Genomic DNA, 26,810 nt, shown 5'->3' with positions numbered 1-26,810 from the left:
CCACACAGGCCAATGTCAGCCTTCCCATTAGTTTTTATCCCAGAATACCCGGAATATGACCATTTGTTTTTGTCCAAAGCTCACAACAAGGAAGTGGAAACTTAAGCATGATTCTCTGCACTGTGACTAGGCTGGGCCCTTCTAAAACACCAATCAAGTCATGTCGCCTCCTGCCAACCCATTCACACTTTCCACTGCTCTGCAGATAATCCTTCCCAGGGTGTGGCAGGGCTCTGGACACTTGGCCCTGTTGTCCTTTCCAACTTCACTCATTCATTAGCCCTCTCAAAAAACTTAGCACTAGCCAGCCCTGATTCCCTTCCTGTCCTCTGAGACATCCCATCTTCTCCTCCCACACAGGGTCCTCTGCCTGGAGCTCTTGCTCTGACCTCTCCCAGCTGACTCCTGTTCATCCTCTGGGTAAGCTCATTCCTGCCTCCTCTGGGAAGCAACCTCTGGTGTAGCTGAGGCTCCTTTCCTGTGAACTCCCAAATTCTGACAGCTTGGTGCCTGGGTCCCTTCCCACAGGTGGGCCCACATTGTCAGGGTCCATATCTGCTTCCTCAGTGTGCTCCCTGTGACAAGCACAGGGCTGGGCCCACAGTCGGTGCCCCAAAACAATGTGTTCAATGAATGTCATCACATTTCCATTCCAGCTACCAAAAGCCCAGCCCAGAGCTCCAGAGGAAAGGAACCAGGACCATCTCTCACAGGTCCAGCTCTCAAGCAAAGCCTGGCTAAGGAGTTCAGACTTTAAGTGTGTGCACAGTGAGGACCATGGAAGGCTGTGCACAGGGAAGTGAGTGACTAAAGGGATGAGCATGGGCCCACTGCTCTGGGCACACTGCAGGGACAGACTGAAAAGGGCCAGACACGCAGCTGCTCCAACAGTGACACATCCTGTTTCAGTGCCGAAGTGCTTGCTAAGCAGGCAGGAGCAGTGATAATGACATCAACAACTCACTGTTACTGAGCACTCACTTCATCTAGGCACAGGCTAGACTTCATTCACGGCATACCTCAACCTCATGTGGTAAGCCCTTCCAACCATGCCCCCTTTACAGATGAGGAAACCAAGGCAGAGCAAGGATGATCAACTTGCCCAAAGTCACCAGGGAGTCCACAAGGGGTGGAGTCCAGATTCAAACCCAGGCAGTCTGACCTCACAGCCAATCACCTCAGGCTCTCAAAGCCCCCAATTTCTCCTCTCTGGCCCCCAAAGCCTCTGTGCTTCTCATCAGTCAGACTTTTGCTCCCTCTTTAATCTTTGTTCTTAGTCATGCAGAGCATTTGAAAAAAAATTACAGCTCAACGGTCATAGAGCTTAGCTCTCCTCTGAAGTGGCACAGAGGAAAAACACGTTTATGTGATTCTGAAATCAGCTATTGACAAATGAGAGCATGACTTTCAGTCAACAAATGGAACACCATCTGAGGATGCAGGAAGCAATTCACAGTCCAACCTGAAGAAGAGCTCCTCCAACATTCTCAGTCCATATTGGACTGACGCTGGAAGTTGCTGGAAAAAGCAGCCATCCCCCTCTCCTCCACCTCCCTTGCTGACTGAGTTGGTCAAGGGAGACAAGGTGCCCATTCCTAAAGCCAGAAGCATAAGCAGTCTTAGCCAATCACAGCCATCCCATCCTCCTGGGCTGGCTGCATGCCTTCCTGCCCTGTCTTGAAGCTAGAGGTGGTCACGTGACCCATCCCCAGCCAACAAAGCATAAGGAGTGATTTTCTGGACATTTTCAGTGAATTTTTTTTTCTTGCCATTAAAGGAAAACTCTTCTCTACCCACTGCCTTCCTTCCCACTTGGGATGCACTGCACAGTTGCAGCAGCCATTTTGCAACCATAAGGTGACAAGATTAAGGATGGAGAGCAAAGCGCAGGAAGATGGAGCCAGTGTGGGACTTTGATGACACTGCTGAAACATCGTACCAAACATGCAGCTGTCCTGCTCCACATCCATGAGATCATGAGATGCCTATATGCTGAAGCAGGCTTTATTCAGTCGTTCTGTACCTTTGTCTCCCAAAGTTCCTGATTCCATTTGCCAGGAAAATTTTGAGCTTTATCTACATTCTGCCTAATACACATTACCAATATTGATTCCTATCAGGTTGTGTAGTCTGAGGTGAGAGTCAGGACACTTGGGTCCACGTTCTGCGTCTGCCATATACTCCCTGTGTGGCCTTGGGAACATCACTGAACCTCAGGTCCTGCATTCTTATGCATAAGAAGGTGCTAATTCATCTTCCATTTATCCTCCAGGGGCTCCTGTGAGGATCCAATGAGGCAACAGACTTGAAATTGTTTTGCTAGTGTGAAGGCCTGCACACGTGGGGGGCTGCCGAAGGGGCTAGAAAGTAAAGAAGACCAAGATGTTCTTGCCCTCATCAGGGAGGAACATGTGCAGTAATCAAAACCATGCTCCCCATCACTGTGTGAGCCGTGGCCACAGTGGAGGAATCTGCTCTTCTGAACCCCCGCCAGCTTGTTAGTGGCATCATCCAAGCTTGCAGTTGACTAATTTCCCTTGACTGCATCAGGATAAAGCTATGCTGAGCAATCTGGTCTGTATCACCGAGGGGAGTTGGGCTCAGCCATCCATGTGAGCGAATGGTACACACCAGGCAGCTGTGCCAAGGAGGCCCATTGGTTGTGCATGCTCACCACGCTGCCTGGTGCTCCTCCCTAGGGGAACACCAAGGGCACCCTGCATGTGAAACTGTTTCCAAGCTCCCAGTAGCTCTCCGTTTGGAAACCTTCCAGTTTCTACATTTTAACGGATGTTCCCTAGATTTCTACTTTGTGAAACAATAATGTGGGATGACCATATCAATTCACAACTGAAGATCTGGTCACCTCTAGCCCTAAGATACAGTGGCCCGATAAACAGCTCTCCTTCATCCCTACTTAAACAAGCAGATATCAGTCATCTAAAGAACAGGATGCAGTGCACACCATCATCGTTGGCCAGATGGACTTTTGTTCCGCCATCTGAGTTTGCTGCCTTTCACTACCAGGAATGAATCTTAGAGAGGGACTAATCCCACTTTTTCTTACTTTTATCTGTAAAAGAATATGCTCATTAAATCTAAAGATAATGGCTGTTTTTCCTTTTCATGATAAAAAGTGCTCATCTAGGATGCTGCCATGGTCCATCTGAAAAACAAAAAAGGCTTGGGGTAAACCCATGACCTTCTTCAGGGGTTAGACTACATCTCACCCCTCTCTTCTCTCAGGAACTGTCCTTCCCTTTCTCCCATGCCAACCACACAACTCTGCACTCTGACAGCAAGGACACATCGCCATCTGCCTTTTCCTTCCTTCTGTGAAATCCTTGTAACCATTCCCCTACATCTACCATTTTAAGGACTCAGCAAAATCCTCAATGGGAATTTTAATGATGACCTAAAATACGAAATCCAAGCTTTAAGTTTCATTAAATGAATGGCCAGAACATGTTGGAGAAAGATCCAAACACAAAGAATAAATGGGTTGGGCTCGCCCACCAAGGCTCACACAGGCTTTGGCATTGGTGTAGAATTGTGTCACATGCTGGCTCATGTAAATCGAAGCCTAGAGCCCAAGAGTGAAAATCAGCTGACTCTGGGCTCTGGATGATAGTGAGAACTCAACCCTCCTTCATGTTGAAAGCTGGACTTGAGGATGAAAGCAATGGAGCTTTCAGGTCAGAAGACCATTAGTTGCCTAAAAAAGAAGATGAGGGGAGACCTAACTAAGAAGGAGAAACTTTAGGGGGGGCATCCCCACACGTCACCCTACAGCTGACCCTCATGTCCTCCACTGCCTCTAGATGAAGTCTCAGTTGTTCTATGTGGCTGACCAGACTTGCTGGGTCTGGCCTGACTCTCTCAATCCAGCCCCATTCTTTTTATCATCAACCACCTCCCCGCCCACTGCACCTCCCACATTCACCCCCAACTCCAATAAGTCCAGACAATGAACTCCTTTCAGTCAATCCCCACCAGGCCTGTACTTCCTGGGGGTGGGGGAGAAGTGACCACCACCTGCAAAGAGCACCTTCCTCCTGTAGATTCCACCCCCTGAGTCATCACTTCTTTTGAGAAGCCATCACTGAGTCGCCAGCTGGTTACTTGCCCTCCCTGCCCCCTCAAAGACTGTAACGCCCCCACTCTGCTGTGAGCACCTGCTTCCCGCTTATCCCCACACCCAATACTCACACACACAGAACCTCCAGGTCCACAGTGGGGGACAACCTGTCTTCCTTATTTACAGAGGCAGCCCTAGTACAATACTTAATTCTTAGCACTGAAGAGAATTTGTTAAATGAATAATCAGAACAAAGAAATGAAAAGCAAAGTCATAGAGAAGATTATAGAGGGAAAAGAAGAGAAACAAAGCCTAGACAAAAAAAAAATTGACACAGAGGAAAAAACAAAACAAAAGAATCTCCACCCCTTTCAAAAAAACAGATAAACAGAAAGTAAATGAAGTAAGTGGGTATGTTTTAGGGAATCCTAAGTTCCACACACACACCCACACACAAAAATAGAATTAAAATGCTGGCACACTCATGCAATGCAAGAAAGTGATGTAGAATTACTAGAACTCCATTAAATATTTATATGGTTTTATCAGTGCGCTTTTGATTAAACAACCTTTAGAATGAAAATGTGGAGGGCTTATGTAACGAAGCAGATGAACCCACAATATTTTCACCAACAGAGGCATCCCAGGGATCTTCTACATTACAAAAGCTTCTTGTGTAATTTGAAACACGACTGGACGTAATTAGTAGTACAGAACAAATGAGCACTGCAAGAAAATACCATCCTCATACTTTTAATACGGAATCGATTACTTTAAAAAGCAAATCCATAGCAGACAAAGCACTGGAGAAACAGTTCTAAAGAAAATCCTGCAAATTGAAACCAGGGCACCAGAAAGTTCTGGGTTGAACTAACAAATGATGCTCTTCTCTATTCAGCTCAGCACAAACACAGGCTGCAGGAGGCATTTAAATTGATTTAATAATATCAGTCCAGTTAATACTGTGTTCATTTAATGCATGGCTTAGGCTTCTGTAAAATCATTTTTCAAATTTCAGTATCGGACAGAATTAGCACCCTCATTTTTATGATAATATTGTTAATTTAATGCATGGCTTGTAGTTAGACTTCAAAGCAAATCAGAAAAATATGCCTTTTCTCTTGTCAGTGACATCTCTCTTCATGCACCAGTGGTTTGACCTTAAATTTTAACTTCGGCTGCACAAAATCACTCTCATATTTCTTCTATTCTTCTATAATTCGATCATTTAGTTCATCAGTCTTAGATTTTGCAATACCCTGCCCATGAAAGCTAAAACAGTTTTTAACATTATCATTTCATGTTTATTCTCCAAAAGACCTGAATTGGAAGCTTTTCAGTATAATATATAAGATGCATTTAGCCAGTGAGCTTCATACAAACAGGCAAACATGCAAAAATGACTGAAATGGCCAAGGAAAGGCTTTTCCACTATTTACCCCCCTCTCCTCCCCTCCCTATTAGGGCCCTGAAAACTAAGCGGCAATGATGAAGTAGACTTGTATAAACAAACAACAAACAAGGGCTTCCGCCATGGTAAAACAAGAATGTATTCTTTACTTTCTCCCTAAAACTCTGAAATGTCTCCTCACACATCTACCCAGCCAGCAGGAGAAAACTGACAGTGTAATGAAGGGTGAAATGATAATGTCCTCTCCCGTAAATGGAATCCAGCCGACAAGAACAATGCACTCAAACAGATTTGCAGGGCATTCTGGACGGAGCTTCAGACCTCCCATCCCCCTGGACTTACAAGAGCCTGCAGTGGGGTCTCCCTCTAGACGGAGGCAAGTAACCATTTTAAACAGACAGAAAAACTTACATACACCATATTACTAAGTAGAACAATGTTGCCAGTGTAGAAATATAAGGTAATGGAGAAAAAAAAAACCCTGACCATGATGTGGCAAGGCATCATTGGTGAAACATACTTAGCGTTGAGAGGGACAGTTCCAGGGAATTCACGGGGAGATCCACCAATTATCAATCCACTATTTAGAACCCTCAAAGTGTTGGTGTAATGGACTGAATGTGTCTACCTCCGCCCCCCCCAACTGCATGTTGAAGCCTTATCCCATAGTGTGGTGGTATTTGGAGATTGGGGCCTTTGGGAGGTGATTAGGGCTAGGTGAGGTCATGATGGTCCGGCCTCATGATGGGATTAGCGCACACATAAGGGAAGACATGACAGAGCTTGCTCCCCCTCTCTTTCTCTCTCCATGAGCACACATCCTCACAGAAACCAAACCCTACTGGACCTTGAGCTTGGAATTTCCAGCCTCTGCGACTAAGAAAATAATTTTCTGTATGTCAGCCACCCAGTTTGTTATTTTGTTACAGCAGATGGAGCTAATACAGGCATACCTTGTTTTATTGTGTTCACAGATACTGTTTCTTTATTTTTTTACAAGGTTACTTCTTAAAGGTTTCTGGCAATTGTCTGCAGAGCAAGTCTATCGGCACCATTTTTTCAACTGCGTTTGCTAACTTTGTGTCTCTCTGTCACATTTTGGTAATTCTCACATATTTCAACCTTTTTCATTATTATATTTGTTATGGTGCTCTGGGATCATCACTTAAAAGCTCAGATGATGATTAGCATTTTTTAGCAATAAAGTATTTTAAAATTAAGGTACATACATTGTCTTTTAGGCAAAATGCTATTGCACACTTACTGACTATAGTATAGCGTAAACGTAACTTTTATATGAACTGGTAAACCAAAAACTTCATTTGTCTTACTTTATCGCAATACCTGCTAAATTTCGGTGGTCTGGTCCCAAAGCTGCCATATCTCCAAGGTATGCCTGTACGCATTCTAAGTGTGTAAATGTTATAACATCCTACTTGATGGACATTCTCATAATACCTACATATGTGCCTACCCTTTGGGGCAGCAATTTCACTTCTAGATACTATTCAATAGAAGCATACCCAACCCTGCAAAAATACATGCCCAAGTCCATTCTCTGCAGCACTCTCGAGTGGAAAAGAGACCCATAACAGCATGATGCCCAGCAAAGGAGGACTGGTTAAATAATTAACATCAGCTAGAGGAGATGAAATGCTCTGCTCTTCAAATATACTTGCTTGCCGATATGAGTATAGAAGAAAGTTGCTGAATATTGTGGAAAACAGGATTCTATTGCTGTGCAAAAATTATGTATGTTCATATACATGGAAAAACTTGGAATAATATGTGGCAAACAGCAAAGAAATAGGAACTTTTCGGAATTGTTTAAAATTTTCACATACGTTGCTTATAATAAAACAATCAATGTGTAAAAGTTACTGTTAATTAGTGGTTCCTTTTATCACCTCAGGCTTTCAGTATAAATTCATGAACAAATTTGATCCATTCTCTTACCCATTAGGGGGACACAGTTCATGATTTTACTATAGAGGCTTCAAATAAAAAAAGTTCAGAGTTATCTTTCTATTCATCAAAATAATTATGTAAATAGTCTCAAAGCTGATCATTTATGTTGAAAACTAACAAGCAGATGTACAGTGAGGGTTAATGGGACCTCTAATGGGTCTCTTTATATAAGGGCACAATTTGGGGTAAAAAAAATATTTTTCCCCTTAACTATTCTAAAATAACTAGCATGTCTACTTTTAATTATCTTAATCGCTCTGTCTTCATTATTGAGTTGACACTGTTTGTATATCTTAATGAATTTACAGAGATTATTTCAATCGATTGGTTTTGTTAACAGAACAATAAATCCTGACCGAAAAAGGATCCACGATGTAATTAGTTAGCACTTCTTATTATGCTAATTTCTGATACTTCTGTAATGAGTAATTAAAGATTAATAAGAAAGATAGTCCCAAATTAGCGGCTTCTTATCTGTGAATGCTTCGGGATGTGTGGGGGATCAAGCTACATTTGCATATTCACGAGGAGACTGGTAACTAGAGTAACTTTGCTTGATTTAGAAACCCTAAGTTCTGTCTCAAAGTATCCCTGAAAGAACCCTGCCCTGGGGCCATCCAGTTTCTGGGCAAGACAATGGAGCAGCTCAACTTGTCTCTTCACTTCTGCTCATGAAGCAGAAGGAAGTAAAGCCAGACAGTTTCTGAGTTCTTCCCGGGCCACTTTTTCTGGCTATGTGACCTCAAGCTGGTGGCTTCTACCTTGTGGGGCCTCTGTCTCCACGCCACATGGCACAGAGCTGGGGTGAGACCCCAACAAGATCATCCACATCGGACACTTAGGAGGAGTGGGCAAGATGGCTGTAGGGATTCTTCTTTCAACACATATTTAAACTCTTACTCTTTCCCAGGCACTGTCCCAGGCACTGGGTCTAGTGAATAAACAATAAATAAACTAACCCCTACTCCCACGGAATTTCTTGTTCTCTTTCTCTTCCTTTTCTTCTTTAGGGCTTTTTTAAATTGGAAGCTATAAATCACGGGTGCTCTGCAGCTGTGCCCTCTTGCTCAGTTTCCTCAGAAGCACGCAGGCAGGACACTTATTCAAGCAATCCCAATGCAATATAAATCCCAAGTATTGTGATGATGTACTCTGCTCGGGAGCCTGGGGTAGCCACATGGACCAACACGCTTGGAGCCCGTCTGCGCTGCTCTTCAAATAACACCCCTTCCTTCACATCCTGCCCTCGGTGCGGGCCTCCTGTGCCCGGGCTCAGGTAATTCTGGCAGCAACTCTGTGGGTGATTCGATTACTCAAGCTTCCGTTGGTGGGCTGATGGCTCAGACTGATGTGGTTTGCCCCAAGATGTGCAGCTAGCTACATGTGGCAGAACTAGGGTTCAAAACTAGGTCCCGACCCCAAAGCCCCAGCTCCATCGCCCTTGCACGCTGCCCCAGCTGCCTGCTGTAGCCACTTGGCGTCCTAGGTAGAGGTGATGCGGCAAAGCACAGTTGACCACTGGGCAGGAGCATGTGGTTAATTACTCAGGGAAAAGAAGTGGGCTCGTTGTGGCTCTAATCTTTAGGGAGAGTAGGAGGGACATCACACCACAGAATTGGGGAGAAGAGGAAAAAGAACTGGTCATGGAAACCAGAATTGGTGTTCCTTTCCAGGAAGCATGTTACTGCCCTACTGGGGTCTTGGGTCTCCCATGTCCCTGCTTTTGGACCTCAGGCAAGTCACTGACCCTCTCAAGCCCAGCAGCACCACCTGAGAAAATGCAAAAACCACCTTCCACCTCCTAGAGCCGCTGTGAGGAACAAAGAAATGCAAATACAAAGAGTAAGCAAATGGCATTCAGTAGGCACTTAATAAATGCCACTTTGGTTTCCAAAGCTAAGATCAAGTGTTCTGTGAGCCTTAGACAGCTCTCCACAGTTTAGTTGTTTTAGCATCATGATTATTACTATCATTGTCATCAGACTAATCTAGCTTAAAGTTAATTTCCACTAGCCGTTTAAGGAACATCTTGCAAGGTCTAATTCCCCAAGGTTCCAAAAGGGTTGGCTCCCAGGAAAACCAAATCTGGTGCTACTCTGCCAGGTGGCAGCGCCTGAGTGCGCGGTACAGAGAGGAAATATGCTTCACTGCTTTCCCAGACTCTGAAAGCCTTTCCAACATCCTGATTCCGTGAACCCCCATGGGACTCACTGGTCCTCATCTGGGGTGGGATGTGTGTACAAAAGCAAGGAGAATGTGAACCAGTTGCTGCTAAAAGAGCAGATGAACCCAAAGTGCAGAGAAAGCACAAAACAGATGCACTCACAGCAATTATGTTGAAAAAGTCATCATCCCCCAGCGTATCCAGAATAGATGAGACGGTTTGCTTTGCAATAGTGAGACGCAGTCCTTTCATGCTGCCACTGACATCCACTAAAATGACCACGTCTTTCGGAGAAGTCGCTGCCTGGATGTACCTAGGTCAGGGGAAAATTAAGTAAAAATGAACCTCTTCGCGAGTTCTCTCTTTTTAAAACGGAACTAAGAGGTTTGACCATTTCCTACCATTTTCGGTTCCTGCAGTCAAAGGCAATGACTCCATTCTCATCTGGTTCCCATTTAATCCCTAGAAGAAAAATAGAGTTATGAGAAACCCAGAAACTTCAAATATTTATTCATAGCATTTCAAGGCTGCTCTGCTTTGCTGATTGAACAGACAGGGTGAAAAATCACATGCAACGACCAGCCCTGGAGCTCATCACATGCTCCATCGCCACCTCTGGGAAGGTGCTTTTGAGCTGTAACACTATAGCAAACAAGGCCTTAGCTCAGTTGCTCAAGGCCTGCTGGAGAGTGGGGACATGCTCAGTAACATGTTATCTGTCAACAAAGGATGTGACTCCAGCCCCTTCCCGTGGCCAGTGGTCATTTCTCACTGTCCAGCAAGTTGTTGGACCTGGTAGCATCATTCACAGACTTCTGGGCAGAGTCAGGCCGTGTAACCAGGTCTGGGCAAAGCAATGTGTGTAGCACAGTGGGTAGAAAGCCTTGATACATTTCCATCCCAGAATACATGCAGGTCTGTTTTCCCCTCACTTCTTTTTTTTTTCTTTGTTTTTTTTGGGGGGGGGTTTGTTTGTTTTTTCCCCCCCTCACTTCTGTATTTATAATCAGGAATACTGGCCTGGCTTTCCACACCGAGATGGAAATTTAAAAAAAGGCCATAATTATGCTGTGTTACAAAGTTTGAATTTCAGGCTTTGAAGCCTGGGGAGTTCTCCCCATGTGTAAGATGGGATCCCATATCCTTCGTCTTGTGGTTTGCAGACTGGTCGGGATACGTCCAAGGTTGACATTCTCTATTTATAACTTGGTTGTTAAGAATAAAATTTCATTTAAAAAGAAAAGTGGTTGCTGCCTGAAAATAAGATAGTGAATCATTGTTTTCAACCATCAGTGCTGCTCAGGGATGGAGGATTTAAAATACAGACTTTAGAGTGAAGAAAATAAAAACAGAAAAATGATTTTCACAGAAGGAAATCCTGACTCAGATGGCAGCACTGGGAGTCTCCTGTCCAATTACTGATGGCCAGGTTTCAGGACCCTGCCGAAATAATAATAGTATGTGCTTGAGGTAACACCCCCAAATTAGTACTCAGAAAACCATGAGATGGCAATTTGCTACCCAAAAAATCATTTTATTATGTTCTCCTTGTACCTATATGTCCCACCTACAAATGGGCCAATTTAAAGAGTTTCTGGTACCAAATCAGAAACCAGAAATATGATAATCGAAGGTCATTAGGCAACGAAGACAAAATAAATTTGACATGCTATTGTACACTAAGGGACAAGAACGCAGTTTATTTATTTTTTTTTCTTTTTTTTTTAATTTTTTTATTGTTATGTTAGTCACCATACATTACATCATTAGTTTTTGGTGCAGTGTTCCATGATTCATTGTTTGTGCATAACACCCAGTGCTCCACGCAGAACGTGCCCTCCTTAATACCCATCACCAGGATAACCCATCCCCCTCCCCCCTCCCCTCTAGAACCCTCAGTTTGTTTTTCAGAGTCCATCGTCTCTCATGGTTCGTCTCCCCCTCTGACATACTCCCCTTTTCTTCCTCTCCTGTTATCTTCTTCTTTTTCTTTTTTCTTAAAATATGTTGCGTTATTTGTTTCAGAAGTACAGATCTGTGATTCAACAGTCTAAGAACGCAGTTTATTTAAAAATAAGAAATACACTGCTTTGTATAAAGCCAAGTACAGTTAGGGTAGCATGGTCTTAACACATAGTGAAATCATATCCATGGTGAAGCTAAGTAATGTTCCAATATCAAAAGCATTGGTTTGAACCCAAATAAAGAGATTTTTTTTTTTTTAAATGAGTTGACCCACGGGAGTAGACCTTCAGCAGATGTTTGTTTCTTGAACTGAATTGTGGTGAGTGTTCTTAGACCAGGACTGTGCCCGATCCTGCTCTGCCCCTCCCCACTCTTCCATCTTTTCCTCCCCATCACAGCCCCATCCGTGTGTGCCCCACCGGGACAAGAAAAGGTGCAATTCCTTTTTTATAGTCCCAGCTTTTAGGCTAGGGCCTGGGGGGGGGGCGGGGGAGGGATTAAAGACACTTAACGTCCTCCTTCTGGTTTGAGATCATTCCCCTGCACGTGGGCATGTAACTCCTCCCAGCCAGTGCTGTACTTGGTGCTTTTTGAAAAGCTGACATGAAATTTGTCTGTTGGGAAACCTGGTAAAGGATACAATGCCAGAGGAAAGTGGAACAGACAGGACAACCTCAGAGCCTTTTGCCTACTCACCACAATGTTCATCAAACTCCAGTACTCCGCCAGTCAATGGACAGAGCAGTGACTGGGCAACGTGGGCCTGGCCCCTGCCTGCCCTCAGGAGGCCTCACATCAGCAGGGAAGCTGGCACATGATAAGAAATCACATGCACCAGAGATGTCACAAAGATGAAGTGCCTGAGGCTATGGTAGTGTGCAAAAGGTGATCCCAATCTCTAATATGAAGAAGGATCTTCTTCCAGTGAGAGCAGAAGGATGGTATATTCGTTTTTTAGAGCTGATGTAACAAAAGTCCTACAAATTGGGTGGCTTAACAGGAAAGAACTCTCTCACAGTTCTGGAGGATAGAAGTCTAAAATCAAGGTGTTGGCAGGGCCACATTCCCTCTAAAGTTCTAGACAGGAACTTTTTCTCACCTCTTCTCAGCTTCTGTTGGCTCCCAGCAATCCTTGGTGCTCCTTGACTTGTAGCTGCATCACCTCAATCCCTGCCTCTGTCTTCCTTCTGCGTTCGTCCTCTCCTCTTATAAGGACATCAGTCATATTGGATTTAGGGCCCACCCTAGTTCAGTGTGATCTCATCCCAACTTACTTAATTACATTTGCAAAGACCCCTATTTCCAAGTCAGGTCACACACTGAGGCTCCAGGTGGACATAAATTTGGGGGAGACACAACTCAATCCACTGCAGATGGGTAGGACTTATAAAACAAAAGTAAATGGTGGCCACAGGATAAATAAGAATATGCCAGGCATAGAGAATGACATGTACAAAGGTCCTGAGGTTGAGAAGAGCATGTCAAGTTCAAGGAACTGGAGGAATTCTGGTATGGCTGTGCATAGAGAATGTCTAGGACAGAAGAAAGGAGCCTGGGTGGCAGCAGGAACCATGAGACTTGAGGCCCTTCCTGGTGAGGACTTGAGGTACACATTGAGTGGGGATGAAGACCATACCTTGATACAGTTCTAGGCATAGCTGCCTAAGGTGGAACAATAAAGGTCACACCTTGACTCAAGTCAGGACTGGATGGGCCCTGAGGGACCATCTTGCCCAAACCTGACTCTTGGGTCAAAATCTTCAACTCATAGCAGGGACTCTAGGCTCTCAGAGTTCAGAAGATTTTCCTGAGATTTCCAGTTATTACTAGGACTTGTCTCCCAAGTCCCCACCCACCATGCTTTTCCTTACATAGGCATTTCCATGAAGATGTCCCATGAGAAGTTCTCTGGGTGTTAGCATGAGTTAAATGAATAAAAGTAAAACTGGTTTCTATGCTCTGCATTAGAAAGACACCTAAGGGCCTTTAATCTGCTTATGTCATCTTGAATCTCTGCAACTGGATCAACAGAGGCAGCACTGACCAAGCGAACCGATCACTGAGCCCTTCCTTTTCCAATCTCACAACAAAATGTTTTAGGAGACAAACTTCAGGAAACCCTGTCCCAGATGGTACTATCTCCCCTAGGATATATCAACTTTCCAGCATATAATTTTTTTTACACACAGATATTTTGAATATGTTCAAGTAACTCCAAATCCCAGAGAAATAATAGTTGGTTAATCCTAAATCTTTCAGAACTGGGAAATCGACACTTAACCAAGAAGCACCTCCATGAGCTATATAATTTCTAGGATTGACAATATGCCTTTTTGGGATGCCACTCAGGTTGGCTGGGGCACGAATTTCAAAATAAAAGGAATGATGCAGTCATTGGCTTGGGAAGACTTGGCAGAAGGGGAGCAGTAGAGAAAAGAAAAGGACCATAGCTCTATGCTGTAATTATGCCAGTTCCACACTTGGTCACTGAGTCCCACCAGACTGTAGCCAGTGACCAGCTTCCCAGAGAGGCAGTAGCTATACTGTATCTGAGGAGGCAGGGCTGCTACTACCAGTGTGACAGGCCAATAGATCTGGTAAACTTTGATCTACTGAGTGATTCATTCATTCAAAAAATACATACTAATATGTAGGTTGAGGATGGTAACAGAGTGATAGCCAAATGTCTCCATCCTCCTGGGGCAGATATCCTAGCAAAGGAGATGGGGTTTGAAAGCCTGATGGCTCAGGATTGCAGGGCAGAGTTCATATTTTATAGAGTAAGAACTGCCATGAGAACAAAGCACGAAAGAGGTGGTGAAAATATTAACACCACCACCAACTCCCTCCCATCCCGCTGGTATGACTTGGTCGGTCAGTGAACCTCCTGGTCTGTTTCCTCATTGGTAAAATGTAGATTATAGTAGCTCCAGCTCACAGGATCATTGTGAGGATTAAATCAGACAATGCTTGTGTAAGCACCCAGCACAGTGCTCAATAAATGGGGGTCACTAGCACTAATATTAATAGGACATTAATATTAACAGCACCCCCAAAGACTCCCAAGGATGACACTGAAATAAATGGAGCTTCAATAAGGCCTGAATAACCAATCCTGCAGAGCTCACAGGCCCTTTACTAGTATTTTGTTGCTGTGGTTGGGGCATTCAGAAGAGCCTCCCCAAGGCTCTGGGTTCTCTCTCTCTTCAGTGAGACCTTTTTGTAATACAGGCACTGAAAGGTAGACCAATACCTTGGAAACTGGGTATCAGACCACAGAAGTCTTTTCCCATAGAGTTACACTGTTCAACGTGATAGCTACTAGCCACATGTGGTGACTTAATTTTAGATTTAAATTTAAATAAAATTCACATTTTAGTTCCTCAGTCTCATCAGGCACATCTCACATGCTCAATAGGCACATGTGGCCTGTGGTTACCATATCAGACACTGTAGACATAGAACACTACCTCATCTAAAAGACAGCACATGGAAGTGTTGCCACATGCCCCCAGGACCTACGGTGAGCTTGTGGAGGCCTAGGTAAATCTATACAGAAAGAGAAAACACCATGACAGGTATGCTACTAAGCTGATATTTACTAAAATTCCCAGAAGCTGACATTGTGCTCCTTCTTAGTGATCTCCTAGCATCTTCTATTTCCCCAATCTTAGCATGAAACCCACTGTACCATCATGACCTGTTCACCTGTCTCTGTCTCCCTGGTGGTCCTTGTTCCTTCCTTTAGGATTCCCTCCAGGCAAGGCCATAGTAATCCTGACCAATCCCCATGGTTTCAGATGGCTAGGCTTCCCACTGTCTGGGCTCCCTCGCTTGAGGATGTGGGGGCATATGACCCAGACCAGACTAATCCTGGGACTTTCATCTAAGCCACTGGGACAGATGCTCTCTCTTCCTCTGTGACCATAATTGAAAAATCATCCTGCAAGCACACAGCCATGTTCCCCATCACTAGGAGATCACCCACCAGTGAACATGGTCAGAATAGAGAAAGGTGGAGTTGAAAGGGGAAAGGAAAGATTCATAATCCAAATGACAATGCTGAATACTGGGACCCAGCTGTGTCTCAGAACAACACATTCCCTAGGTTTCAAGTTACATGAGCCAATAAATGCATTCCTTGCTGGAGCTAGCTGGAATGGGGTTTCTGTCACTTGCAACCCAAATCCCTAAGGAATGCATTTCCCCACAAGCGGGAGCTGCATGAGGGCAGAGACCTTATCTGTTAAGTTCACGATTTTATCTTCTGGACCTCACATAGTGCTTGGAACAAAATAAGAACTCAGGACACACGTACGAATGAAGAACTATCCCTTCTGTTTAAGGACATGCACACTTACCACTGATTCACACTATTATACCACTCTAAACATGGAAAGAAGTATCCTGAAAATAAGAAATCCTAGCAAAAAATGTCCATGGATCACTCTTCTAATGATCACTTTATGTCCAAGAGACAAGAGGTGTGCTGTTCTCTGTTCAGAACCAAGCACTGAGTGAGCACAAGGCATTATCAGGGCAGTGAAACCCCTTTGGAGGACCGTGACTCATGTCTTTATTAACATAGAAAAGATGCAGGAATTTTATAAAGTCAAAATTCTGCCACAAATGTCATAAAATTGGTAAGCATTTCTCAGTCCACTGTTCTGACTGATAAAAACCTTGTATGTAAATTAAATTAGTCTCCCCTATTACATACAAACTTCATGAGGATTCCTTTTTGTTATGGAGTGAAGTTGCCCCCCAATACCCCCAAAAATTCATAGGTTGAAGACTAACATTACCCTATGTGATAGTGTGAAGAGGTGGGGCCTTTTGGGAGATAATTAGGTTTAGATGAGGTCATGAGGATGGAGACCCCATGGTGGGATTAGTGCCCTTCTACGAAGGGTAAGAAATGCACGAGTTTCTACTCTCTACCACGTAGGGAGACAGGGAGAAGGTGGCCATCTGAAAGCCAGAAAGAGGGTTCTCATCAAGAACCAAATCTGCCAGCATCTTGATCTCAGACTTTCCAGCCCCCAGAACTATGAGAGATGAATATCTGTTGTTTAAACCACCCAGTCTGTGGTATTTTGTTATGGCAGCCTGAGATGACTAATGCACCTTCTTATTTTCATTTTTTTCAAATTTCCTCATGACCATAGTTGGAGGACTTCCTGCTGGCAGAGACAACAAATGATCTGTGGTTTCTTCTTATCGGCTCCACCTTGAATCAAATGCCACATGGTAAGATGGTAAGAGTTCCCTGTGGCTTCCTCAATGGATCAGCCCCCTACCACACTTGATTTGCAGCAACATCTACATTAAATTTACTCTCTGTGGCGGGTATCAAAGCAGACTGCAATTTGGTGACACTGGAACTTTAATAGGCCACTGTTTATTATAACATCATCTTTACTAGGAGGCTTATTGTTTACATATCCGTGAGCTCCAGGAGGAACCATGCATGCCCTGCTGAACACGGCTCTTGGGAAATGTTGAATAATCTGGCAAAGCAGACACTTGGCAGGCAAGTCTCAGGGGACAGATGCTGTGTGCAGGGCAAACGGCTCCTCGAGGCGGAGGCTGACGGTCTTGGTGCCTCAAAGTGGGAAGACATCAGGTGCCTAGTCTTACTTAATGAAAACATAAAAGACTCCACTTAATTGCTCCAAGATTATGCAGGACGTTTTTTCCCTTCTTTTAGGTTGAGCTTGTTAATTTCTGCAGCTGTGATGTTGGCACGATTGTAGCCTCAAGTCCTGTTTTCACAACTTGTGAGCAAAATTAAAACTTCCCTTCTTAATTAAAATTCAAACCAAGCCAGAATTAAATTCTTATTGCAAAGCAGAGGCCCCAGGAGGCCTCAGAAGGAACACCTGTTCCAAAGGTATGATGAACAAACTGACAAACATACCCATTTGAGGGTGCGACTGGTGGCCCTAGGATGAGTTGCTGACCTCAGTGGTGCTTTGGCCATCGCAAAGCTCTTCCTCCAAGGGCAGTCAGCTCTGGAGTGGGGAAACCTAAGTTCAAATTTTCCATTTCTTACACCTTTGGTCAGAATTTAATTCAGTCCATTGATGACTCGTTCTTTTCCATGGTAATAACAACAACGATAAGAATTGTAGTAGTCAATAGTAATAAAAACAAACTCTTGTCCATAAAGATCAAATTTGGTATGTCTCACACTCCAATTCCTCACTTTTGGTGGCAGCTGTATAAACTGCTCTATTGAGAAAGATGTGGAAACCTATGCAGATCTAAATACCCGTGTGTGTGTGTGTGTGTGTGTGTGCATGTGCGCATGCAAGTGTACACTCTCACACACATGTACACACGTGTGCATGCATGCAGATGCCATGCCTATCTGACAAGAGATTTAACTGATTTGAATTTAATCTTTCATTTTCTCCTAATAGGAAGGGGAAAAAAATTTAACCCTGAACACGAAAGAAAAATATCACAGGATCATTAATCTCAATCATAATTCTCAAGGCAGGGATACTCACCTGGATACTGCCTAAAAAATCCCTTTGCACTTCCAAAGTACTGCCATATGAGGGATGGGTCACGATCAAAGTTATCGACAAAAACTTTGTTTAGGGATTCAGACCAATAAACCCCATTGACGATTGCTGGGTCTGAAAAGAAAGGGAAGAGGAAGGTTACAAACCAAAGTGAGGGAGAACCCCAGCGGGCATCCCTCAGAACTGGCAGATAGCAGCATGAGGCTCATCTTGCAGGAAGCTGTGAAGAAAGTTATAGCTTTCCAAATGTTTAGCTCCTGGGAATTCCATACATTAGGGCTTCCTCATCCTGCCCAAGTCCCCACAGCCACCCAGGAACCTTTATTGATGACTCCTTACTTGAAAGACACATCCCTGTATTTGTAACTTTCAACCTTGCACAGCACAGAGTTCTTGAGAAAGCAAAGAGAGACCTTCTTAGCGTTATTTTCCACCTTTTCCTCTCCTGAGTCAGAACCCAGCATTAAAAACAGGAAAAGTGTGTTTTCTCTCATTGCAATGACCTCAGCCAACACTGTCCCGTTCCAATTTTCTCTACCTCTGACTTCAAAGTTGGCTTATAAAAAAATAAAATAAATAAGTAAACTGGAGTTACATAACTGCATCTCTCTACTTCTTTTGTTCAGTAGATGATGAGCTCCAGGAGGGCAGGAACCAATTCCCTCGGTCTTCCGCTATACCCCCTTTGACCAGGACATGGCAGAAATTCCAAACATTTATGGATGTGTAAAGAGATGGATGGATGGGTGAATGAATAAAAACAAAGGTTGTTCACCAGTCCTCAAGTGGCATAGTAAACCAATGAGCAAAATAATGCTAGAAATGTTCATGTACATTAGGTATAGTGATAAGGAAATTCACTGTTCGCACCAGTGCACCCCATCCCTCCTCCACAGTGGCCTGCCCATCGCCAGCCTGCTGCCCCAAGATGCTCATCAGAAGAGGCAAGAGACAGAGCCCACAGAATGGCTCCTGACCCAGTGGACAGACATGGCGTCTTGTGTTGTCTTACTTCTAGCCTGCCTATTCTTTCAAATCACTTACCCCGATTCCATAGACAAGTGGGATTCTGACTCTTATCTCAAGGGTAAGTGCTCAAACTCTTATAAACTATAATAAACCACATCATAGGCTGGGAGAGTGAAAATGACCAATTCAACCTTTTACCACAAAGTAATTTTGAGAAAGACTTTATCCTCACAACCCTGGAAAATGGAACCCTTTATTGTTCCACTGCAAGCTTGACAATAATTATTGTGATTCACTCCTTGCTACAAAATCCACTTAAATTAATCCACAAAGAGGTAAATACAATAATGACCCTGAAAACTCCATGGTTCTTGCCTCCTCCATCAGTGGCCTCAATTATGTTGCCATCATATAAAAACTTTCCATAATTAGAAGCAAAAATTCCATTTTGCTCACTCACTGTCTCGACATGTTGAGGAGTCAAACAGTTTCCAGTTAGAGAATTTTTTTTCTTGACTGTGGTTTCTGTGCGGGTAGTAAAAGGCTACCCATGCCCTCAGGTGGTCCTAGAAACCTAAGATTGCCCCTTGGGGGACTGTGAGCACCTTCAGAAATGCAAAAGGAATGGTGACGGTCAGAGGATTTTTCACCAATCATTTGGACACTAAATCTCACTCTGAAATTATGCCTCTTTAAAAAAAGAGGGCTTTGATCTTCCCAGGGCATGGTGAACAAGGGAAGTAGAATTGCTAAAAAATATGGTCTAGTTAAAATGAGGGCTGTGTTACACACACCTGTTTGATCAGATATTTGAGATAACACATCCTCTGGCTCATAAAGTAATCACAGTGTGTTGATTTCACAATTTTGCTTAGCAATTTTCATAGAATGGAAAATCTTGAATTGCTGTCCATAATTTGTCATAAGAGATGAAAAAAAGAGGAGCATCTGGGTGGCCTAGTCAGTTGAGTGGCCGACTCCTGATTTCAGCTCAGATCATGATCTTAGGGTCCTGAGATCGAGCCCCTTGCAGAAGGCTCTGTGCTCAGCGGGCAGTGTGCTTGAGATTCTCTCTCCCTCTCCCTCTGCTCCTCCCTCTGCTCACTTGCTCTCTCTCTCTAAAGTAAATAAATAAATCTCTAAAAAGAGAGAAAGATGAAAAAAAGAAACAGGAAAATGATAACGTTATAAAATGAGGACTTCATCTAAATATCTGGGTTAAAAAAAAGTTAAAAATCGTTTTCCCAGCATGGTTGACAGAGAGCAGAAATGAAATAGCCCGAAGGCTCAGTGCCTCACAACACACCCCATGTAGCCAGGTCCCCAGTTCCTTCCACTCTCTACTGAGGGGGAGGTGAACATGACATTGTGGACCAGCACCCCAGCTACACGTTGCCTCTATGGCTGCTGAGCAGATGTGCTGTCTTAAGGTCACCTGCAAAAACAACAGCATCCTCCTAAGCAGCAAGTTTCCCTTTTTCTTTGATTGTGTTTTGTTTCAAACTTTGTTGAAGAGGCCCCCTCCTCCTGCTGCCTCATTTAGGGTTCTTCAGGAGTCTTAGATTAATCTGAGCTTTGGCTCCACTCCCACCCCAATCTTCCTAGGGGGCTAATGTACTGTATTAGTTTCCTGTGGCTGCTACCACAAATTACCACAAACTGGGTGACTTAAAACAACAGAAGTTTATTCAGGAGACCAGAAATCCAAAATCAAGGTATTGGCAGGATGGGTGTCTTCTGCGGGCTCTGAAGGAGACTGTTCCAAGCCTCTCTCCTGGCCTCTGATGGTCACCAGCAACCATTAGTGTTTCTTGCCTTGGAGACATAATTGGTCCAATTTCTTCCTCCATCTACACAGGGCCTTCCCTCTGTGTACCTGTGTCATATCTCCTTTTCTTTAAGGAAACCAGTCACTGGATTTGGGGTTCACCCTAAATTCAAGATGATCTCATCTCAAAATTTTTAACTTAATTATATCTGCAAGATCCTATGTCCAAATAAAGTCACATTTGCAAGATGCACTGGAGGCTAGGAGTTGGGCATATCTTCTGGGGCCACCATTAGACCCACTACATGTATTCATACTCCCTTAATTATACTATATAATATATCCATATTTTGTGGTTTGTATGTATTCTTTTTAAAATCTGAGTTTAGTGAGTGTAGGCCTTTTTCCTAATGAAGGATGTTTAAAGGCCTTTTAGTGGAAACAATTCAGATTCTCATGTCTGCATTATAATTTCATGAGCTTACCATTCTTCCCCATCTCTGTCTCTTCCCAATCTCTCTGTCAATGGGTCCTACCTATAATGCTCTAATTTGGGTTGAAATCATTTCCCTTAATGCCTAGTGTATGTCAATGCCCACCGTTTTCTGCTCAGTAAAGTGAACTCCATGTAATACGGCCATTTTCTCCAACATCCCTGTCCATTCAGCACCAAATTATTATTCATAGTGGTCAATATGAAGTTCAGGAATTGCAGTTCTGCTTCCTGCTTCCTCTACCTCCTGAGAGATTAAATTACCTCTGATGCCAGTCAGAAATTTATCAGATGTTCAGCTTTTAGTAGAACAGACTACTAGCAGATGTTTAGAAAGAGTCCCACACCCCCTTTGTGATCTATTTGCAATTTGTATCTGAAAAGCGGCTCACACATCCCTGCTTTGCCTTTATGATGTATCCTATAACCCATCAAAAATCACAATTATAGTTCCCTTATTTTATTTCCACCCAAAGAACTGCTTTCACCTGTATTTCCCCAACCTCCAACAAGTTTGCACTTTGCTACATGGGGGTTGTCTGATGTTATAGAAGGCTGATGTTCTCTCTGCATACTCCCCTGCACACTCACACACCTTTCCATTTCAGTTCTATATCTTTGAATGAGTAGCCCCCTTTGTCATCTGAAGGTCCATCCTCCTGAGTCAATCAGCCCTTTGGGTTCAAGCAAATTAATGGATGTAAAGCACTTAGCACAGCAGTTGGCACATCCAAAATGGTCCATAAACATGGCCATTATTTATGCCGTGCATGAGCAAATATATAAATAAGGTCCCATGAAGAGTTCCCACTTCTTCCATCCCTGTTCTCTGCAGCAAGAATCCCTGGGCAGCACCCTAAAAGTGCAGCACACCCATCTGAAATGCAGGCTTTGGAGTTGGAGTCTTGGATATGAGACCTCGCTTGGCACCTGTTAGTTAGTGACCTTGGGCTTGTGATTTACCTTCCCTGAGCCCCAGTGTCTTTATTGGTAGAAGGAGAATCAGAGCAGCTCTTGCTTAAAGGCTTCTGAGACAAGGTACAGAAGGTGCTCAGCAGGGGGAGGGCTCCATTACCGTCCACAGGTACATCACTAGTCACAGCTCTGGGGTGAGTCCCCAACTCCCCACCCAGGGCAGTTCAGCTGTCCTAGGGCTATCCAGGTGAGACTTTACCTAAGCCTCTTCCTCCCTTTCTCCAATTACCAGGGCAAGACGCTCTTGATGACTCTGGCATTCATTTGTTCATTCAACGAACATTTACCGAGCACCTGCTACATGAGGCATTCAGCTGTGAACCAGATAGACCATGACACTGACATTTCAGTCTGAGGAGGGTGACAATGGGCAAATAAATGAGGACTCCAAATAGAAATGAGTGTGATGAAGAAAATAAAAAGGGACAGGAGGCTGAGCGTCCCCATGTGTGGGAAGGGGGAAAGGCAGTTACTCTAATCAGGTGGTCCAAGATGACTACTTTGAGGACAGACCCAAATGCTGAGAAGGTGTCAGTTCAAAAACACGTTGGCCGGCAAAAGCTTCAAGGCAGAGTAACAAGTGCAAAGGCCCTGAGGCAGGAAGAAATCTGGGTCCTGGGGACCAGCAAGGCAGTGAGTGTCCCTGGGGCCCCATAAGCAAGGAGACAACATTCCAAGTGGGGCTGGCAAGATGGCCAGGCCACAGTGAAGGTCTTAGCAGATGGACAGTTTCCCGCCAGGCATATGTTTTCTAGCAGACATAATCTGTGCTCTGCCAGTGAGTGCCAAGGCCCATCACACTTTTATTCATGGTTCAAAAAGCAAATTTCTTATCTTCTGAAATCTACAGCCATCATAGCCTACTTCCATCGAGCAATCAGGATCTTTACGGATGCCTTAGCACTTGAGTCTCCTCTCTAGACCTCAAAGTCCCTGGATATGCATGCCATCTTTTTTCTCAATATCATTTATTCTCCAGTGAATGAGCAGCACTGTATTAATTTAAACTTGACATTTTCTACCACAAAATACAAGTCCATTTCTAGTGAATTTGAGTGTCCATGAATAATTACAGGCTAATATAGAATTACAAACTACTGTTAACCTGAAAACCATTGTTTGAAGGGTCTGAATTCATGTTCAATGGGGTTTCTAAAGGTGGTGCTTGTAAAGGGGGTTATTTCCTGTCTAGACCAAGCTGGAGGAAGGGTTTCAGGCTTTCCTAAAGGTCTTTGAAGATGTGTGTCTCCTGGATGTGAAATTACAACAGGCACAGGGAGGGCTGGGTGTACGGAGCCCACATAGGAGCTTTGCTCAGTACTACACATTGGACCACATACAAGAGGAGAATGGCTGGATAGTCTTCATGTCTCCCATTTCAGCAAGGAAACGGCATCCCTCTCATTCATCCTAAATAGATCATAGATTAAATAATGACTAGTTTTGATGCTAATTATCAAGCACTTATATGTACTGGAAAATAGCCATTAATGTGTGTTGAATTATAAAATAGATTTATTTGCCAAACATTTCCCCTTCCACTAAACTTAGTGACGTGCTAGATATTAAATGCAGGTTGCTTTTCACAAAGCTGGAGCCAATTTCTGGCAGTTCCGAGAGCAAAGGGATGAGGAGGATTCATGGTCTGATGCTAAACCACTCTGCATGGGTCTGGAGAGCAAAAAGAATGGGAAACACACCTACCACTCTGGCAAATCCCAGAAGGTGCTCTAGACTTCCTCAGACTGTTGTCTCTGCGTGCTAGATGTCAGGGTTAATTCCCCAAGGGGATTTCATGTCAGTGACCCCCCTTGTTTGCTTGATTTTGTTTGTTTTGCCTTAGATCTATCAACTTAAACAGCCCTCCTCTTTTAACATATTTTAAATTTTGTGGTGACTCACATTCTTTCCTCCTTGTCACTCCTTATCCTTCTGGAACAAACCATTCCCAAGTCTTTGTTGGAGAAGAGGAAAATTATATAATTATATAATAGAAATCAAAATATCACGATGATGAGGACAGCAGCAGAGGTTGCCATTTCTGGAACATTTGCGATGTGCCACGTCCCAGGCAGGACAGCCACAAATTACTCTTCCCACCCCATTTTCCACATGTGGAAACTGACCAACTCTCAGAGCACCCAAGTCCATTTCCCCAGTACATCGCCTTGCCCAAGGGAGAGATTAGCTAAGTTCCTTGTCTAAACTGTGAGATGAAAGAAACTTGAGCAGAGGCCTTGAACTTCATTTACTGCCTACCAGACAGTAAGTAGAGGGTGGGAGAAAGGGGAGGCACAGGACTCATGGTACCACATGTTACACCAGGTAACATGTGGCTCACCACAGGCTGCCTGTCGCCAGCTGTCAGCAAATGAATGAAGTGGGCGGTCCCTGGAGAAAGGGTCTGGGATCAGGGGGTCTTCGGGTCCAGACATAGCATCTTTGCACCTCATGCTCAGGACCTGTGCCTCAGCTGAAGAGGACATGGTGAATGAAGATAAGGTCGTGCTGGGGACCAATTTGGAGCCCTCTGCAAGAGTACCCTAAAGCATCCACCTTGGGTTCTCTGCTGCAGAGCCACCAGTAAGGGTCTTTTGTCACCATCAGCATTTGGATTTGGGGTCTGCTTGCAAAGGGGACATTTACAAGACATAAATCTCGGATAAGACACTGTAGAGTGAAGATAAGCACATCTCAAGGGACTTCTGATTCTAAAACAGTGTTTTTTTTATAAATTGTAGTTAAGCTGGTGTTCACTAATTTAAAACCTCTCATTTGATGGGGGTGTAAGAGATTATTTTCCCACGAACTGAATCTCCCCTCAGGTGTCTAACAAAGAGCTGAAGAACCACAGCCTCATTCCTTCCTGAGGATTTGCTCTCAATTAGAAAGGGAACAAGTCTCATGGTTGACAGGTTCTGAGATGGGGTCAGCACAGAGCCACCCTAGACCAATACCAGCCTTGCAAGACCCTCACAGTTCTCTGGAACTCAGCATCCTGCTCAAAAATCTCTGCCACATAACATGGCCAGACCACTCAGCCTGCTCTGGAAGCATCAGTAGCTCTTGCTAACCCATCACGCAGAGACTGTACCCCACAGCCTGGTGCCCCAACACATTCTGCTCTGGCCCAGGATCCCTTTTCAAATCCACTTCCTGTCCAGTCTCCAGCATCCACCCACATCTGCACCCTGGCCAAGCTCACTGAGGCTTCTCCTTTCTTGTCTTTTAATTGTTCCACTTTCAGTAGCTAATTCTCCTACCATTGGACAAGCTGGTTAAAGGGTATAAATCATGTACTAGGTATAGTATGCATTCATTCATTCATTCAGAAAATATTTGATGACTTCCAGGTACTATGCTAGGATTTGGGGATAAAGCAGTGGGCAAAACCAGACATGGCTTTTAACCCAATAAAGCATACAGACCAGTGGGGGAAGCAGAGAACCCAATAATTATCTCATTCTGGATGAAATTACAGCCGTGATTAGTACAAGAAGGGGCAAAACCCAATGTAAGGAAACATGCTCTTAGGGAAGGTCCTGCTAGCACAGATTTGGGGGAGATGGAATTTTCAGAATGAATAGGCATTCGGGTGGGGGGGCAAGGTGATGCTGAGACTGTCAACTGCAAGTTTAAATACCCACAACAGGTGGAAGGAGTCAGGGCTAGGGGACCCAGCAGGGCCTTGAAGACACTGGTCTGCAGTCTGCTGTCAATCTCAAGAACGGTGGAGGTCCCTGGAGGGTTTGAAGGGAAGGTGGTAATACCCTTGCCATTTGGAGAGCAACCAAGCAGGAGCAGGTGGGCGAGGGTGGAGGGAGTGTATAGAGGCTCCTGCTGTCATTCAAGGGGGCCATAATGGGGCCTGCACTAGGATGGCAGCAGGAGAAAGCCAGTGGTATTGAACGAGGAGGAGCTCAGCAAACATGGGAGGGGCCAGGTTGTACGCTCTGACCGCCACGGCAGGAGCCCTCCTCTTCCATGAGCCCTCCTCTTCATCGTCCCAGGATCCATGCGGGGAGTGGCCGACAGACAGCAGGGGTCCTGGATAACAGTCCTACTGAGCACTGCAGCAAGAGGGAGTGAACCCAAGGGGAGCTGGCATGCTCCTTAGATGGCACACACACGGGAACCTCTATTGACGGCAACGGGGAAAAGCGGGTCCCCAAATAGCCAGACTGTCACAGATTTGCTAACACCAATTTTTCTGTTGTAAAAGTCCTCAGCATGTACATCCCTGCCAGACAGCCTTGCAGGACGCCTCTCAATGACAGAAGTTATGCATAAGCGGCATGACAGAATGGCAACCGTAAGAACAGGAGTTCCTGGACAACCCACATTGGGTTATTGCAAACCTTCAGCGAGGCTTTCCTTCTGGGTGCTGCTAAGCATCCACAGGTGCTAACTGCCCTACACCCTCACTCTCCAGCAGTCACAGCTCCTGGGAGGGCCCTACTGTTTCCAAAAGATGAGGCAACACAGC

At 44.4% G+C, this 26,810-nt stretch overlaps 1 protein-coding gene across 1 annotated transcript in view; it reads right to left on the bottom strand.

The window, feature by feature from the left end:
• Positions 1–26,810, bottom strand: part of CACNA2D3 (calcium voltage-gated channel auxiliary subunit alpha2delta 3) — an 876,446-nt gene that overhangs the window by 463,939 nt on the left and 385,697 nt on the right. Inside the window, exons 6-8 of the mRNA XM_025885299.2 lie at positions 18,102–18,233; positions 10,023–10,083; positions 9,784–9,934 (exon numbers count right to left, since the gene is read on the bottom strand). Coding sequence (XP_025741084.1) covers positions 9,784–9,934; positions 10,023–10,083; positions 18,102–18,233 — 344 coding nt within the window. The remainder of the gene's footprint in view (positions 1–9,783; positions 9,935–10,022; positions 10,084–18,101; positions 18,234–26,810) is intronic.

The sequence above is a fragment of the Callorhinus ursinus genome, unplaced genomic scaffold, assembly GCF_003265705.2.
Source record: "Callorhinus ursinus isolate GAN/ISIS: 27379988/994484 unplaced genomic scaffold, GSC_fseal_2.0 scaffold15, whole genome shotgun sequence".
In the NCBI taxonomy this organism is placed as follows: domain Eukaryota; kingdom Metazoa; phylum Chordata; class Mammalia; order Carnivora; family Otariidae; genus Callorhinus; species Callorhinus ursinus.
Note: the sequence above shows the minus strand (reverse complement) of the source record. Positions and strands in the feature narration are given on the sequence as shown.